General features: G+C 39.8%; 1 protein-coding gene across 1 annotated transcript in view; it reads left to right on the top strand.

The window, feature by feature from the left end:
• LOC108799202 (transducin-like enhancer protein 4) overlaps positions 1-13599 on the top strand; it is a 182505-nt gene that overhangs the window by 140225 nt on the left and 28681 nt on the right. Inside the window, exons 15-17 of the mRNA XM_018571033.1 lie at positions 2180-2256; positions 4167-4416; positions 7280-7527. Of these exons, the coding sequence (XP_018426535.1) occupies positions 2180-2256; positions 4167-4416; positions 7280-7527 (575 nt within the window). The remainder of the gene's footprint in view (positions 1-2179; positions 2257-4166; positions 4417-7279; positions 7528-13599) is intronic.

The raw sequence follows: 13599 nt of genomic DNA, 5'->3' as shown, positions 1-13599 counted from the left end.
GAGCATCTACATCTATTCCCAGATACCTTTTGTTCATTGGGAGTGTATATGCGCAAAGTGTTTTTATCCCTTTTCAGGTTCTGCTTTTGCTTGGGAGCACCTGATCAGCTGGTCAGCATTTTGTCTGGGTGCTGTATTAGAGAAGGCTATAAGGCACTGAGCAGCTGTGCAGTTACCCCCTTGGCTACATTTTTGCTTTGCTTTACTCTAAATCAAGAGAATGTTTGTTTTGTTTTTTTACAGCTAACCATACACTGTGTATAATGTTCTGGCCCAATAAATGATTGAGGCATTGGACATTAATATATTTTTCTGTGACTTTGACAAATTAAAGAAGTGATGGTGTGGATCAGTATAATAATCATGCAGTGATCAACATTCATTGCTGCTCATGATTTGTAACATGCCCCCGCTGTAAATTTGAAGATGATATAATCAGAAACATTTTTTATTTCAAAGTGTTACACATTTCCATAAAATGTTTAGGTTCACTTGCTTTGAGTCAAGACACCTTATGTTTGAGAAGAGCTGCTGTTGCTGTATTCACAATATTGTTTCAGTCCCTTTATCATACATGATGATGAGCTGTACTATGGAAGCTATGCCTAAAGAAAGGCAAACACAGGACAGAGGATTAGTCACTGGTATTGACTCATCATCTTTTCCCCAATACCGATTTGCTATGCCTGATTCCACACAGTGTCTGTGTGGAGGTGACCATCTTCATGGTGGAACAGGACTGAAATCTCCCCTCCCTCCCATGAGTGCTGATCCAATACCTGTTTGGTGAGATGGAGGAAGAACAAATCCACAGATTGAAAAAAGCAGAAAGATCATGACACTGCAGCTTCTTCCCGAGCAAGGAGAATAGTGCGCAGCACAACAGTGACATTACCAAATGTCCTGAGACTAGCAATCACAGGCAGCAGTGCCTTAGATGATCTCGCACTACAGATATACAGCATTAAGGCTACAGAACAGGAATGCCTGAGCACGTCAGGAAGTCTACTGCTGTTTTTAGCAAGAATTTAAGGCAAATGTTTTTGGTTTTTTTTCATATGGCTAAGGCACAAGTAAAATTTGTAAATGTTTCCCTAAAGCATAGCAAATGTTTACTAGTTGAGTTCTGGTTCACTTTAAATGAGGTTCTGGCTTTATGCCACAAAGGCTCATTTCAAAGTACAAAGAGTTGTTTACAGGTAGTGCAGTTTGAAGCTAAAATGTAATACATGAAAAGAAAGCGATGTGTGTGAAATGTCATATAGGAACATCTGTTTTGATTTCTTTGCAATGTGTGTTTGTACAGCATGACAGGTACTTTCAGCTCACAGAGTAAATGACTTCCAAATGACATAACTTGCCCGTGCACATTTAGGGCTCCTGTCTGGTGATGTCAAAACATTATATTCGATAACCCATCGTTGTTCCGGCATTGTCTTTTGACTGATTGTAAACAGATGAGTTTTTCCATCCCTCCTGATCACCCATCAACTTTTGTGCTGAAAATATCCAGATGTTCTGGGAGTTTTGTATGTCAACAGTGAAGCAATTATCAGTCAAATTTGTTGCACTGTTTAATTTTCTAGTATGTACACCTACAGAGGGTGAAGGACAAATAGATTTGTTCTAAGGACTAGATTTCCCACAATTCTAGTCGCCCTGCTCTGGTTATTGACCCTCTGCCTCTTACAGAAGTTTGCTCAAAGGTAGAGGGCAGACTGCTGGCACCCCTAATGTTTTTCTTAGGCAAAATATGGTAAGGTGCCAGATTTTGAGGGATGCCAGGGTATGCAGTGTTTCTTTTTAGAGCAATTGATCTTATCATATAACTAGTTGGCAGACCCTCCCACTTAGCAGTAAATTTTTCAATATATGTGGCTGACAAGGAAGGGAACATTGTCTCAACAAATGGAAGGTGGAAGAGTGGATGCTTTTAATTCAGTTTAATTGCAAGCCATGTGGAGTTAACATGTTTTTGTTGTGGATAACAATACTAAAGTTAGGCACCAGCGGCATTTTTTTTTTTAAAGTAAAGTACTATCTGGCTTCTGGGATTTGTCTAACCCTGCACAGTACTGTGTATCAGGATAATGACAATCAATACACATACTTGTTTTGAAAATTGTGTTTATTGAGTATTCTATCAAGGTAATTCTTTATATTTTCAATAAATGCCTAGGTTGGCTTTGATCCACATCATCATATGCGGGTTCCAGGAATGCCTCCAAATCTGACAGGCATCCCAGGCGGGAAACCGTAAGTAGTTTACAGTTTACGCTCAACACATATTGCATTCACTATCTTTTTTTTTTTTGTAGACTTAATTTAAAATGGATTTTTGAATTGAATGATTTTTATTGTGCTGTCCATCAGTTTGCGTAAGGAAGGAAGAAGTGTTGTGCTTTTTTGTATTTTGTAGTTTTTTTTTAGAACTCTTGATGTGTTCTTGGTTTAAAGACACTTTTAGGTTTTTCGTTTAATGGCATGCATTGCTTTAAGAATAACTGCCATGCTGAACAACCAAATCAAAACAAGAGTTAATCTTAATGCTCAAGAGGGTCCTGATGGTTAAAATTTGATTAGGTAGGAGTGTATCGTGAAAACGAGGTGCTCTAGTGAAGGACTGCTTCGTTATGAACGCTTACAAAGACAGAATGACAGACAGAAAAGCAAAGATTTTTTTTTTTCCTGCTCCTGGACCCATCCAGTCTTGTGAATGGACATCCTGCCCATTTTGGATTTGGTAAAAGACAAAATAACTAGTGATACAAATTAAAGTTATGTTTAATGTTGTATGGTAATTTTCTAGTTTGAAGGCCCTTTTCTGTTTTGGCATTGACAAAGGAGAAGTCTAAGTGCCCACAATTTTACAGCTTTCCAAATATTGACTCTTGATAATCTTGCCCCCTTCATGTCACTGAACATGCTAAAAATTAGCTATCTAGCAAGCTGTTCTAGAAGAAGGACTGGAGTCCCTATTTGGTTGCCACTGGTCTGCAAATATTCCATAGGAGGTGATTACCTCAACAAGGCATTACATTATCTCATTACATGAAGTGGAAAAGCATTACGTTTCCAGGTGCCACTTTGCTGAAATTATCTTTATTAGAATTAAGTTTAGAAAGTGGGTTTACATTTTTTTATGCATGATATCTGTAGGCATATTAATGGATAACTCCACTTGTGTGTTTTCAGTAGAAGATATAGAGACATACATATGTAAATATTACTTGTCTCCATTATGTGTTATTGCGCACGTCCGTGAACAACTTTTGTCTCTAGTCATTTTGGTGTGGGCTTGCTTTGGAGACTTTTTTTTTTCCATGACTGTGCAGTACCCTGTTGACTTCAGTCTGTAGACTGCATGACATTCAGTCCCTGCTGATTAAAGGCAGAGGTGTGCATGGATGGATCTTGAAATTTAGGGTAATGGAAATAGAGGTGACACTTGGCATGCTTATGCCTCCCTTGTTTTTTTTAAAGCATGTTTGTTTTTTGTCATGGTAAATACGCAAGTCAAAACATAAAGTGGCATAATAAAACACGTTACTGTTCAGGGGGTATCCCATCCTATCCTATAGACGGTGGGATAGCATCTGCACAGGGATTCTGTAAAAACTGCTACTGTCAAGGGGAGAAGGTAGTATCGTCGTACCGAGAAGGACAGAGAGAGGAAGAAAAGGAGAGAAGGACTTTTCTCCACAGAAGAGTGAGTATCTTCTGTGGAGAAAAGTAGGAACTCTGCCCACTTGCGTATGTTAGGTGGGATTGCATCCGAAGAGGAGGAAATTGAAGATTTCAAATAACGATGTATGAAAGACAGTGGTAGTTTACAGGAGGGAGTGGAAAGTAAAGGGGATAATGCGGAACATGCAATTTTACTTCAAGGAAGGGTAATGCGACTGTGGATATAATGGCTTATTTTAGCAATTTTGGAGATAATGAGTAGCAGGGATGTTATATTCTTATGCGTATCCCTCTTGGGAGCCATTCTATCTTGAAAATTCTCCTTTATTTTTAGGGATTTTTTTAATCATCTGTATACCTGCAATACAGTAGTAGTTGGTAACCAGTATTGCCGGCTTTCATAATGGCAATAAATTGTTGTGCTTGAAAGTATACATTAACCTAAATTTTTTGTTAATGTATATATTTTTTATTCTCAGAGCGTATTCATTCCATGTAAGTGCTGACGGCCAGATGCAGCCTGTGCCATTCCCTCCTGATGCTCTCATTGGCCCAGGAATCCCTCGGCATGCACGACAAATTAACACCTTGAATCACGGGGAAGTGGTTTGTGCAGTAACCATCAGCAACCCCACAAGACACGTTTACACTGGTGGGAAAGGATGTGTCAAGGTCTGGGACATCAGTCACCCTGGAAATAAAAGCCCTGTTTCGCAGTTGGACTGCTTGGTAAGTGGCATGAGGAAAATGGAAACTTGGTTTGCAGTAGGTTTTCTTTTTGTGTGTTAATAGAAGTTGTACGTTCAGGTCACTGATGCTACATAGCTCTTAGGCCTCATGCACACTAAGTACCAAAGCGCTGAGTTCAAATAGAAATTTCTGTGTTCCGGGTCCGACTAGCCCAGTTTTTTGCTGCTAAACGCATGTAAACTCATATGAATGCGACTTGGGGCAGCACAGAAAAAAGTGATCTGGGAAGCTTAAAGTTGTTTATACTTACCAGATAACTTCTGTTGGGCTTAAACGCAGCCTGCTAGTGTGCATGAGGCCTTAAGTTCTCTAGCGGTTTTTCTCTATCCTGATGGCATAGAATTACTCTATTGGGTAACTTCATTAATGTATGAGTAATATGTGTGGTACATGCACTAGACTGTTACAGACAAACATGGTGGCAATGAAGGCACTGGTAGACTAACACTTTCAAAGGTCTCGACACTCATGTGCAGGAAAAGGCAGTGGACAGTGGCATTGAGACCCGCGGAGTGACATATGTTCATTCATTTCTAATAACATCCAGCTTTTGTAGCTTAAGTACACACTGTGAGGGAGGTCAGCTGAATAAAAGATCTGTTCCCGCTAAAGTAGGATGTGAGAAAGATCGCACAGCCCCAACAATCAGTTGTATTTTGGTGTGTCCAAAAAAATTGCAATCTGATGGGATGGGAGATGCCAGGTAGCAGGAGTATGTGGAGGGCATGAAGTGTTAGGTCCCAAAGCACTGCAGGTTGCCAGGTTGTAGATGGCCTTTCACCAGTATTTTGCATCTGGTACTGATGGAGATTGCAAAGTAATATCACTTGAGTATCTTTTCTTACCGGTCATTGATGGCATCCTCCTGTGATTTAATTTCTGGTATAGCATATTGCTCCAATGTTGCAGGGGAATAGTGGGGAGGTGTGTACAAGCAGATGCTTATCTTCTTTCCTTACAGGAATATCAGAGTTTGCCCTTGTATGCGCTTGCCCCCTCTTTCTGAGGTGGACATGTAGCAAAAGCAGCTTGCAACCCCACAATTCAGATATAGTATATAGAAGTGTGAGAGAGTAGCATGGGAGACATTACCCTTAGAAATGTTACACTACTAAATACTTTACTGGCACCACTAGGGGGACGAGGGTTGCCAGTAAAATATAATTCCCACTGAACATCCAGGTTAAATTTTGTTGCAATCTCCCCCCTTCCTGCTGCTTACCCATCACCTTTTCCTAGCTGGGTATCCTGACCACCAAGGGGACATTCCAATCATTACGGTGAACTAACCACCAAGGAGTAATTCCAATCATCATAGTGACCTGGAATTGTTAAGCCCTTTTAATATCTATATTTTAGTTTTAAAGAGTTACATTTTAAAAGCATTAAGTCCTTTTTTAACGAGAACCTGGCACCAGACCATCCGTTTCAATGTTTTATGTGCATTTAACATATTTTAGTCATGCTATGGATCTGTAATAGCTTACCTTTTGTAGGCACCTGAAAGCCCTAAGATTGCTGCTGGGTGCCACCATCTTGTATTTTTGTCAGCAGAGCTGTCACTCCATTGACATTGTAGTATTCCCCTCCTCCCCCAGCAGCTACATAAAAGTTTATGCAGGTAGATTAGGGGATCAGGAGCTGGGTGAGCACTAAGAATAATTAGAGGAGAGGGCTAGGATGTGCAAGAAGGGAGGGGGCTCTGCTAGGTAAGTGACTCTCCTGGGGTAATCCTATTTTTCATCAAGTTCAAAGGTGCATTGCAATTGAATAAAAATTAATTTATAGAAAGGGAAAGCACTGCAGGTAAGCATTTTAAATACCCATTTTGTCCTCTAATCTGAAAATATTTAAGTTGGTGACAGGGTCTCTTTTAACAAATTTCTGGACACATAGAAAAGCAAGAATTTTTTTTCCATTTTATCTCCTGCGCTAGTAAACGGTTAGCTGGAATTTGACTGGTAGCTGTGGGTGTTCCCTCCACTTTGTCTATGTTTTGAGTTTTACAGATTGTCCCAGAATATCCTGTGTTGTGTCATTTAGTATGAGTTATTCCAACTTCCCCTCTGAACTGTGTGTCATGCACAGGAGTTGTGCAGTTGAACTGTAGAAACTTTGGGTTGACATGGCTTCACATTTCGATGCTAATTAAGATGAATTATCTCACAACACTAAATTTTCTAGATCCACTTTAAGTACTTGTCTAATGTCTTGTAATTTTCTGGCATTACTCCACTTTATCATTGTCATAACTGCAAATGGCTCATTAAAATCAGGAGGGAATGTTTGTGCTTTTGGAGCTTTCCAATGCAGTGTTTAACCCATCGCCCATGAGAATCTTTAGCTGCTGCTTGTTTTCTGGAAGTGCAAAGGATATTTAGTAATCGTCTTCAGCTAGTCATTACATGTTTTGTTTTCTCACATTCAGCCCACAGGCTGAACAAGAGAAAATCAATAGATTCCTCCATCCAGGCTAAATAGCGTAGTTGGAGGAAGCTCCCCTGTCAGCTATTGTATTCAGACAGCCACAGCACATGCAGCTGCCTGAATGCCCCAAAATAAACTGCATGTGAAAGCATATAGTCACGGTTCAGCCAATTCATTTTCCAACCAGCTCAATCGATTTTTGTTGCCGACAGGGCCACCCACTGCTCAATTTTTGGGAATTGACCGAAATCTGAGGCATGTTTGGCCAGCATTACCCTTTTAAAACATGTTTAGTCAAGTAAATCCCTAACATAACACTTGAACATGAAAGTGATGACAGGCTTTGTAAATGCTGCTTATATAGTTTTTAACTAAAGTACTGATTTCACGTCTCAATGCCTTTTTGTGTCTACAGAACCGAGATAACTACATCCGCTCCTGCAGATTACTCCCTGATGGGCGCACTCTGATTGTCGGAGGGGAAGCCAGCACGTTATCCATATGGGACCTAGCAGCTCCCACCCCGCGTATAAAAGCAGAGCTGACATCATCTGCTCCTGCCTGCTATGCTCTGGCTATCAGCCCTGACTCCAAGGTCTGCTTCTCCTGTTGTAGTGATGGCAACATTGCAGTGTGGGACTTACACAATCAGACTCTTGTAAGGTATGTACATCATTTCTCTATAAACCGTTAAATGGCACTAATCATTTTTGTAAAATTACACATTTTGAGTAATTGTTTTGATGTTTACCTGAACATAATTGTTGAGGTTTTCCATGGTTATGATGTCTGTTATGCCATTTTTTTCATCACCTATGGCTTTGTAGATTCTCTGGCTATTTATCGAGCAGTGAGTCAGCATCCCTGCTGAATGACTGCTGAGATGCATTCAGCAACAACATGGAAAAGATAATTTTGTTTGCAAGCAGTCTGAATAGAAAGGCTTGCAATGAAAAGGAGAAACAATGAAACAAAATCACTGTGGAGAAACTACTAAGCGGGAAGCACAGCCTACATTTTGTAATGAGAAAATATGGCTGTCCATATAAACTTGTAGGATTTATAAACTGTACGTGAAATTATGCGCACTCATTGATGACATTTCTATCAGCTGATCAAGTGCATACCTAAAAGTTGAAGACAAAAACTAGTTCTAAGCATTCCTCCCTTTTAAGCGCATAACATAATTTAGCGTACTTTTAAAGAGAACCTCTCGGGTCCTAAAATGTGTCACACTTATTCCACTGCTAAATGGCCTACTACTTGTATTGCTTGCACGTACCTTTTGTTAATGTTCATATCAGTTTATGTGCACCTAGAAATCAGTGGTGGTCAATTTGAAAATTTTAGGGGGCATGTTTTATAGATCATAGCAGATCTTTTTAATGTTTTGAGGTGCATTTGCGTCACCTTAAGCAGCTTGTTGATAATATAACACACCTCAACACCCGAAGATTTTGGTCCGGCTGCATTGTTTTGCAGCGTACCGCTACATGCGCTGAAGAGAAAGTGGGAATAAACTAAGCCCTATCACTGGTATCCGTGACCACAATAAAAAAAAACTTAGCATTAGTGTCAGTAACTGCAATAACCTAATAACCCACAAAATTGGTGTCAGTAGCAGTATTAACCTCCCACATGGGTGGCCAGTGGCAACCTTTCTTGGAAAATTTTGACAAGTGGCTCGGCTGTTTTAGGAGTAATATCTTGCTGGGTCAGGAACAGTAATATCTTGCTGGGTCAGGAACAAAAGAGAAATTGGGCTAGGGCCAGGATACTGTACAATATAAGTGCAACCACACACTTTAAAATGTCTATTAAAGTCAAAAGGATTTTAAGCTATTTCAAATGCTGATGAGATCACTTACAATGGATGCTGCTCCTTGATGTTTAAAAGTTAGTTTGTTTCATGCAGAATCAGTTGGTCCTCTGAGCACTGGTCCTGACTGCCTATTTGAGTGACCCCTCTCTGAAGCAGAGTGCAATCCAGTCACCCTTGTGTGTGCTAGCAAGCTATGTTTGTCTCCACAAACACACAGACACAGCAAATCAAGCTACTTCCCTCCCCCCTGGCCCTCTCCAAGATACTAGATTAACAGTTGCTGGATTCTGCCCTGTCCTTTGTCATCTTGTACTAAAAAGGAAGTTCAGGGAAGCTGGTCTGAGAGACTTTGAAGCAGCTGTTCAGAAACATAATTGTAGGTGTTTGGGCAAAAATGTAAAGCAATGCTTTGCTGGGCAATATACATTTGATCTGGATTCATTATTGAAAAAAAAGTTTGAGAGTTTAATACTACTTTTAAGGATGGATTTTGTCCATATGCCCTTAGTGTCTAACCTGCAAGAATAGAATATAAAGAGACTTTTCAAAATAGGTTGTATCATGGCTGCAAACATTAGTTGGTGCAGCGTTTGTACTTCTGTATTTTCCATCCTAACCATCTACAACCGATGTTGGTGCGTTTAGGTAGTAGTCTGTTTCATTGGATAATTTACCTGGGCCAATGTATGGTATATCATCTTTTACTTGTAATGCATTTGTACAAGTTTCATTCTGTAATATGTATTCTGTCAGGCTAAGCCAACAATGACCTGAATGTCTTTTCTCTGGAGCACTGCCTTTTAATGTGTGCATTGTGATCCATCTATAAAACGTGTTACTGTGTTGTCATGCTCTATTCAGCCTTTTTCCCTTTATAGCTCAGGGCCATTGTATCAAGCATTATCTTCAAAGTACCTTATGCTTCAATCTTGTGACCTTAACGACAGCAGTAACTTATCTGAAGTCTACCACATTTCCAGCCTTTATTTTTATTTCCTTATATGCTTTGCAGTCTGGAGGTGATATCTGAAATCTATCAATGAACTTGATAAGCATTGTTTGTATCAGTCGTCGTTGCTTTTGAGGAGTTATCTTGAAAGAAGTATAACATGTTCAGTATAAGTGGGAATTGGCTTAGACACACATTCCAATGTGGAAGAGATCTTATTTGTCATGTAGTGGGTTTCAATGCTTAAAAATAAAAAAGAAAGTTAGACGTTTGTCTCAAACACTTCCGCCACTCTTTCTGTACTGCTCTCATTTAGTAGTTTGTGGCCAAGCACTAATTAAAAATGGAAATTAAAGTTTCATGGTGCACCCAATAGGAGGGAATAAAGTAGCAGCATGGTCGAGCCATTGAAACAACTTATATTTTACTAAAGGATAAGAACTACTTGGGTTATTCTCTTATATCAGATTAGAGCATTCTGACTTTTTTTTTTTTTTTTTTTTATTGGCAATGTACATCTAATAAAGCAAGGTAGTCTTAAAATGTAATCGTATCGACTATATCTTCATTATCAAATTTACCTTCATTAAATGTAAGTTGTTTTCTTAAACCTTACTGAACTTTCAATTTAAATCGGCTACAAATATTCCTTCTTTTTTTAAAAGCAGCCTTTAGAAATAAAGCCTGTCCCCTACCAGCATGTGAAAGGAAGGACCCTTCCTCTCTGTGTGGAAGCAGTGGTCACTCTACAGGAATTTGTCACGGTCCCTGCTGGGTCACAGCTAGAGCTCTCCAGTCAGCAGGGTTCATGAACTTTGCTCTTTGCAGAGCTGTGGCTGAGCAAGAGCGAAGACCTCTGCATAGAGACCACTTTTTTACACCCAGATCAAGGGTCCTTCTCTGCAGCATGCTTTCGGGGGACAGGCTTTTCTACTTCGACTGTGGCTGCTTTCTGAAAAAAGTAAAGTAAGACTTTGAACACCTTTTTGCTTTGATGCGCCTGGGATATTTGTAGTGCTTTTAATTGAAGGTTAATTTAGCTTTAACAAAATTGAGTTACTACCAGTAATTGGTGTTCCCTCTATATATATTTTTTTTTCATATTTTGAATTAAAGTTACACTGAACTCAAGAGTTAATTCCTACAAATACATTAAAGTACCAGGACTATTAACAAAAATGTTATTTGTGTATCACTCGGCTGTAGATGCCGAGTGATACCTCAAATCATCTCTGAATTGGTGCAGACACCGTCCTTCCTTCTGGAGGGCGCTACTTCTGTTCTCCTCGGTACCTGTGTGTGTGTTGTAAAGTAGCAGCAGCTCTAAGCTCACTCCTGTGATGGACTACAATCCCACGTTTAGTTTACTCATTTGTATTTAGATTGTAGTCCATCACAGGAGTGAGCTTAGAGCTGCTGCTACTTTACAACACACACACAGGTACCGAGGAGAACAGAAGTAGCGCCCTCCAGAAGGAAGGACGGTGTCTGCACCAATTCAGAGATGATTTGAGGATCTTCAGCTGAGTGATACACAAATAAGATACATTTGTGTTAATACTTAGGGTACTTGAATGTATTTTTAAGATTTAACTCCTGAGTTTAGTGTCACGTTAATTGTGATGTTATCCAGATATCACTGGATGTTTTCATTAGATAATTGGATCCTTAAAAATAACATCTTTTTAGGAATATTTGTTGTGGCTGAGTAGGTTTTTTAGCATATCATTTTTATGAAAAATTGTTTTTGGATAAGGGTCAGGGCCCCTAAACTCTATTATACTGGTGACCATTGATTGTCACTGGGAAAGGCAGCAAGGGGAAATTTCAAGATTTTAAGAGTTGTCCCCAGAACAAAGGAAATCTTCTAATGGGAACACCTTTTTCATGGACAAGTATCTACATGGGAAATTTCTATGACTTTGGAAGATTTCTTCTAACTTCCTACTATGTTTCTGGGATAGGAAGTCGAGGTAGCTTTCACCATTGGTACCCAAACATCAAAAAAATGCAGCATCGTAACTCTTTTTCCTACTGTATCCAAAACTAAAAATCTATTTGTCTTTACATACGCATTAACAGCAGTGGCATTTTAGATGCACCAGACACATTTTTGATGTGATTAAAAGCACATTAACCAGTGAACCTTAGTGGGGAAATTAACGTATGAGACCAAAAATACGTTGTGCTCTAAATTTTTAGTATGCTTCAGTGGCTATTTGTGTACATGAATGTGTTCTTAGAACAACTCATTTCTATATTCTATATTGAAGACTTTGGTAACTGTAGTCTTGAATGCAAACTAGACTGGTAGTGAATAGGTCTTCACATCATATTAAATGAGGGGTGGACTGAAGTCTGCTTTTCTAGCATGTGCTCTGAGCTGCTCATGTCATCCAAAGTGCCAGTGCAGGCTTTGTGGTGGTAGTCAAAGGGGCTTCTGATTTGTGGTGATGTCATTGTACAATATTATCATTATGTTCTATTACATTATAAATTGATTGCAGTGGAACTCTAAAGACTGCAGAGCGTGAGAGGAAATATGGGAATATTTTTCCTCTGAAAGAGGTTTTAGGCAACCATGCATTCATAGTTTGACTGGTATGTTGCGTAGTTTGTGATTCAGTCAGGTATTTTACTCAAAACCCCCAGAAAGTGTTAAAGATCTCAAAACGAATATGTAACAGTATTGGTTCCCGTGCACTGGTCCCAAGGGTTTATCATTGGTGTATAGATAAAATGTGCTGAAAATCTTGCTCCAGTTCAGAAGCAGAAACTGTCCACAATAGATGCTTATTCCCCAGGAAAGTACACTTGCTCAGCAGGGCGTAAACCTGAGATCACATACTATGATTTTAATAATTTTAATAACACGTATCAGTGCTCTACAATCCATAACTGTCTCATCTTGACGGTCTTGTCTATAGATTGGTTTGTGTTTTTTTGCTCCCACCTTCAGTGCATTTTGTGACTGTCTCGTCTGTAATCTTAAGTGTTGCAAATCAATGAACATCACAATAATTTCTTGCATGCAGCCATTTCAAAACTCAAAAAGGTGTCAGCGGATGAAATAGCTGATTTGTCTCTCTTTTTCATGGAATGATTGCCCTTCATGAACAGTAATACTGGAGAAGGAGAAATTACATGGTGCCTGATTAGTAAAGATTTCTCTCTATGCGCAGGTTAATACTGATGGCTCAGGCACTTTGGCACTTTAGTTTAAAGAGGTTCAAAGTCAAAACTTGCAGACCAAGAAAGGGTATGAGTTGACATTATACATTTTTAGTAAGTGTTCAGATCTCAGAAGGGTTATATCTCCATATAAGAAGCAGCACACTATGCCAGTATACAATATAGTATATGATTTGTATAAGATGCATTAAAACCCATTTGTATTAATCACTGAGCTGCATCACCAGTATAATTGATTGGAAGAATATGATAAGGCTTGGACTGTTTTCCCACGAGAGGTGATAACCTTACAACATTCCTAGTTTATCAGCATGATATTTCCTGGTTGTAATCTCCAGTGCTATTTGGAACTAAGGCTGGCCATACAGTAATAGATTTTTCACCCCCTCCCGGCCAGGCTTTTATTCAGCAGCAGCAGCTGCTGAATACTCGAACCAGCGGCAGCACCAAGGTGGATGTCCGTGGTGTGATGTACTTCACTGCCAATGACCATCTTGGTAATGGTCACTGGCAAAGAGTGGAGCTATTGACCCAGAGGGATCAGGTATGCCGCCGCCCCCCACCCCCCCTCACGCTGGCCATAGAGTAACAGATTTTTCACCCCTGCACCATGCCTTTATTCAGCAGCAGCTGCTGCATACTTGGACCAGCAGCGGCACCAGGGCAGGTGTCACCCAGTGGTGTGATCTACTTAACTGCCATTGACCATCTTGGTGATGGACGCTGGCAAAGAGTGGAGGAGATATTGACCCCCCCCCCCTCCCCCCTCTTT

The sequence above is a fragment of the Nanorana parkeri genome, unplaced genomic scaffold, assembly GCF_000935625.1.
Source record: "Nanorana parkeri isolate BGI_ZX_2015 unplaced genomic scaffold, ASM93562v1 scaffold1656, whole genome shotgun sequence".
Lineage (NCBI taxonomy): Eukaryota > Metazoa > Chordata > Amphibia > Anura > Dicroglossidae > Nanorana > Nanorana parkeri.
This window is presented reverse-complemented; position numbering and strand designations above follow the sequence as displayed.